The 5275-nt window shown below is 49.3% G+C and overlaps 1 protein-coding gene across 1 annotated transcript; it reads left to right on the forward strand.

The window, feature by feature from the left end:
- Positions 1-3407: 3407 nt before the first annotated feature.
- Positions 3408-4956, forward strand: LOC107138945 (sperm motility kinase 2B-like). Its single transcript, XM_048784167.1, is given in 1 exon segment — positions 3408-4956. A coding segment is annotated over 1 exon segment (1518 nt). The 5' UTR covers positions 3408-3438.
- The last annotated feature ends 319 nt before the right edge of the window (positions 4957-5275 follow it).

Below are 5275 nucleotides of genomic sequence, written 5' to 3' on the forward strand. Positions count from 1 at the left end.
GTTGAGGGAGAAAATGACCTATTCACTAAAGAAGCAGAAGGAATAGCCAACATGTACCATCATGAAGAAGGGCACTTGGAACAGGATTTTGAAGATGCTGGGTCAAAGTGGGAAGGGAAAATTGCTTATAAGGAAGGAGAATTTATAGATATGGTGGCATATTCTGTTATTGGCTCCCTAGCAAGACTGGAAGATAGTACTGACATACAGCTATGGTGTCAATAACTTTCACAAGTCACTTGTCACATGGATAACTCCTGAAAGCTTGGAGAAAGTGGTAATTCATATTGTTATGGCAAATGGTAGAGGAAGGGAATTCAAAGCAAGAGAGAAGTAGATATACTAAAGATCAGGCTGTATAAGATTGAATATTTATATAGAAAATTTTGCTGACACCTGCTACAGACATCAGCCACCCTAGCATCTGTCCATGTAAAGGACAAGATAAAACCCTTTCACAAAGCAAAGAGGAATGCAGCAGTAAGCAAACAACCCACATTATTGGGGTGACTTTTCTCTGTAGCAGGGGTCAGCAAAATTTTTCTATAAAGGGCCCAAGGTAAAAGTTTTGTGGGCCCTGTGGTTTCCCACAACTGCTCAATCCTTCCATTGTAGCACAAAAGTAGTCATAATGATATGTAAATGAATGAGAATGACTATGTGTTCCAATAAAACTTTATTTACAAAAATTTGCTTAAAGCTTAATTAGGAAGTATGTTGGAAGCTTTGGTAACATCCACGTACTCCAAAAAGTGGAACATTAACCCAGTGACGATTCATTACTCCAACCCATACATGAATTTTATGAGAGTCCAGTAATCTAGAGTTTATGGGAAAATTCCCTCCAGGGTATACCTCTTGTACATCCTCCTTCAAAAAGAAGTCCCATGGTTTGGGGAGTGTTCTAGATGAAACTTATTCTACACTTTTGATATTACCCAATTAATTTACCAAATGACAAGGAAGGCTGCTAGCTTTCTCAGAGCCCAGAGCAGGAAAGAGCTCTGCATTCAGCCCAGGTTCTGCTGCAAAATGCTCTGCAATTTGGACCATAATGCTAGATTTATGGCATTATGGTCTGGCAGACCATATGCTAGATTTATCTTGTTTTGAGAAACAATTCTCCATGAGTCATTGTGTTTTTCAGGTCTCATAAGTGAAGCACCATCTACCCTTTGTTCTGAACTAGCATATAAATGTTGTTTGCATAGCTGGGAATATAGAGATAGTGTCTACCTCCAGAGCAGCAGACAGGTGTTCTAGTAGTCATGAAAGATAGAGAATTGTAATGTTCTGTGGAGCAAAAAGCGAGTGTGATTATTGCCTGTTATAAAAGATTTGGGTTCCCTAAACTCAGAATTCCTGTACTGTAATGTAACCCACAGTTTAAGTACTTATAATCTGACTCTCTTTGTATCACATTTTAGAAATCTGGGCCTAAGGGGCTGGGGCAGTGGCTCAATGGTAGAGTGTTTACTTGGCATGTGCAGAGCGCTGGGTTCGATTCTCAAAACCAAATATAAATATTTGAGTAAAATAAAGGTCCATACATCTAAAAAAAATTTTTTTTAAAGAGAAATCTGGGTCTAAGAAGAAAGTATAAAAAATTCTGATACTCTGCTATTTCTATTGCTTTGGTAATTGACTTTTATTCATCTCTGACCAAAAAGTTTCAAGTCTTCTATCAACATCCATAAAACTTTGCTAGGTTAACTTGTTAACTTATAAGTAGAGTAAAATGTCAAACCCTTCACAGTTCTTGACACTGTGATGAGAAGAAATGCTATGTGGTATTTCTGGAAAACCCAATAGTAAAATCATAACACACAGATCTTTAGAGTATAAAAGAAGAGTCAGAATCACACATAAATAAAGAGAGACAGACACAGAGCTATGGATTGGTGAAAAAGAGCTCAAGGATTGAATCACATGACTGTGTGGGCGTGCAACTCTAAAATCTATACTCTGTTGCCTATAATCACCAGCAAGTCAGTCCATTCACGCTAGGATGGGCTGAAGGTTCCAGCTCTCCCAATCCAACCATTTCCCCTCTGAATAGCCCTGCACTAGCACAGGAGCCTATGAGGGAGAGGGGCACCTCACTTACAAACCATGACAGGCTCTAATCCTCTCTCCTTGGGACTCCAAGGCAGGAGGATCACCCACACAAGCCCAACCTGAGCAACTGAATGAGACCCTGTCTTAAGAAAAAACAAAAATAGGGGAGTGGCAGAGGACATGCCTGACATACCCAAGGCACTGATTCAATGGTCAACACAACACAAAATGGACAAACAGGAAGCCGGGTTTGAGAGAATGAGCCCAAACCTTCTGCCTCTCCCATCGCGTGAGCATACAGCAACAAGGAGCTTTGACCTTGCACTTCCCAGTCTCCAGGACTGTGAGAAGTCGATTTCTATTGTTAAAAAAAAAAAAAATGACAGTCTAAGGGACTTTGTTTCAACAACAGGAAGGGACCCAGGGGTCTGGGAAGCCTCCATTTCTTCCCCATATTGGAAGGACATGTTTGCTGGTTTTAGGATTCTGGGCTTTTGTATTTTATCCTTTCCCTGTTCAACATATCAAACCACTGCCTTTGGTGATGCAGGGTTTCTAGAGCAAAACCTGCTGAGAACCTTGTGGGGAAAGGATGATAAACAATAGTCCCTCCCTCTCAGCCCTGCAGGTGTTCACACCAAGCCCTGGAGGTTCTTAGAGGACAGAGGCTCTTGGGCTAGCATCACCACATGAGCGAAGTGCTCATGACACCAGTCCCTTTGACACCAATCCCTTTGACACCAGTCATTCTGAGTTGGAAGAAATAGGAATTGAATGGTTGGTGTAGATCGGATGAGGCCTTTAAAAGCCCAAGGTAATGATGGATTTTCATCAGAGTCCAAGTGAAAAGACCACTGGAGTACCCCACAAGTTTTAATGTCTACACATATAACTATCATTCTCCATAATCTCCCCAAAACAAAATTTTCTGGGGTCCTTTCTTATTATGAAAGTTGGAAAGGTCCTGAAGGCCCTAGAGTGAAATGACCACTCGGGGTTATGGCCAGGCATGACCCGGTCACCTCTTGCTCTGACCTCACAAGGAGCCACTGTGATGCTCTTTCAAGCATTGGCCATATAAGATGGAGCTGCAGCTGGGTTTTTCGTCCTTAAGTACAGGAAGCTCTTGGTGGTGACCTGTCGGACTCCCAGATAGTTAGCTCGTTTGGTGGTTTGTGGTTGTGGTGTTTTGCTGTTGTTTTTTTGATTTGGGCATTTGTTTGCTTTTGTTTTGTCTTCTGACTTTTGGTTGTTGGTTTTATTATTTTTTTTGGGGGGGGGGTTTGTTATTTTATTTTAATTTATTTATTTATTTTTATTTTGTTGTTGTTGTTGTTTGTTTGTTTGAGCTAGCGTCCTTATTGGTGTTCTGGCTTTAGGATGCAGAGTCAGAGTAGTGAGAATAGTGTAGGGTCACAGGAGCCCAGCTCCTGCTACGAGTCGGCCCTCACCGACCATTACCAGGTGGTGAGGGAGCTTGGGGAGGGGGGCTTCAGCCATGTGTTACTGGCCCGCCATCTCCTCACCGGGGCAGAGGTGGCAGTGAAAGTGGTGTCCAAGGCACAGGGGAACGTGCCCGTCCTCTCCGAACCGGAGAGGTTGATGGCCCTGGATCACCCCAAAGTGATCCAGCTCTTCCAGTTCATGGAGAGCCCGAGCACAGTCTACATGGTCATGGAGCACGCAGATGGGGGAGACCTGTGGCACTACATCCCGGAGGTCGGTGGCCTGCAGGAGGAGCAGGCCCGCCCGGTGTTCAGGTAGATCGTGCGCGCCGTGCGCCACTGCCACGACAGGGGCATCGTGCACCTGGACCTGAAGCCCGACAACGTGGTGGTGGACATCAGGGCCGGCAGCGTCAAGCTCATTGACTTTGGCCTGGGCGCCACCTTCACGCCTGGGCAGAAGCTCAACGGCTTCTGGGGCACTGTCCCATACCGTGCCCCTGAAATCGTGCAGCATCAAGAATATGAGGGTCCCCCAGCGGACGTCTGGAGCCTGGGGGTTACCCTGTTTCTCATGCTCACGGGGAGACGCCCACTTAAGGCCAGGGCCGCCAACCGCCGGCAGGACGTCCTCATGCAGGCCAGCTACCACCTTCCCAGGTACCTTTCCCAGGACGCCTGCAGCCTCATCCGGCAGATGCTGAGGCTGGACCCCAGGCAGAGGGCCACCCTGGAGCAGGTAATGGGGCACCCGTGGCTGAGCCAGGGCAGGGAACCCTCGCCCAGTCCTCGCAGAGACCCACACCCCAGACACCCAGACCCCGCCATCGTGACCATCATGTTCGACATGGGTTACGACCCCTACCACGCCTGGGTGTCCTTGGACCAGCGGAAATACGACGAGGCCATGGCCACCTACCTTATCCTCCAGCACCAGAGAACCCAGGCCGCGGCGGGGTGGGCGCTCCAGGCGAGGCCTGTGCGCAGAAGGGTGGTGGGGCCTCGCCGAGGCCCTGCGGATGCCCCCGGCCTGCGCCCCAGCAGGTGCATCAGCGAGCCTGCCCATCCAGTGCCCTGGGAGCACCAGCCACCAGAGGAGGCCAGGCAGGCAGGGCACAGGGGCGCGGTCAGTGCCAGCATGCCCGCCATCCCTCTGCGGTTCTTCCACGTGGGCACAGCCTCTCCCAGCCCAGCCTCCCGAGGGGACCCTGTGCCCCGCGGGCCCCAAGACCCCAGGCCCAGCCCATGGAGGGTCCTCTGCGGGTGTGTGGCAGAAGGCCCCAGCTCCTCCTCCCAGGGGTCCTCAGGCCAATCCGCTGACAGCCTCCAGCAACTGTGCTGCTGCTTGCCCTGCTTCCGCGGACTCCACTCCCGAAGAAGAACGGCACCAGTGCAGGGAGGCCACAGGAGCCCTAGGTTCCAAAACAGAGTGGCCCCAGTGGACGCGCCCTGAGGAGGCACACAGACCAAGGGACAGCCAGAAGACCCCGATCTCCGAGCAGCCTGACCTCAGAGTCCGCACCTGTCAGAAAGGGCACTGAAACAGCTGCAGCACTGAGGGACGCCCACTGGCCTGGGCCTCCCCGCGTGGACTCCAGCCAAGAGCCCGTCGGCCTCCACCACCACTCTTTCTGCCCCCTCCTGCCACAGACATCAGAGATTCTCTTCCCTGGGACACTTCCCCTGCCCTGCTCTGCCCCGGCCTTCCTCCCGGGCTTCTGGGAAACCAGCGATGGTTCCTCATCAATTTCTCTTTCTCGCCCATTGAATAA

This window comes from Marmota marmota, unplaced genomic scaffold (genome assembly GCF_001458135.2).
Source record: "Marmota marmota marmota unplaced genomic scaffold, marMar, whole genome shotgun sequence".
Classification (NCBI taxonomy): Eukaryota; Metazoa; Chordata; class Mammalia; order Rodentia; family Sciuridae; genus Marmota; species Marmota marmota.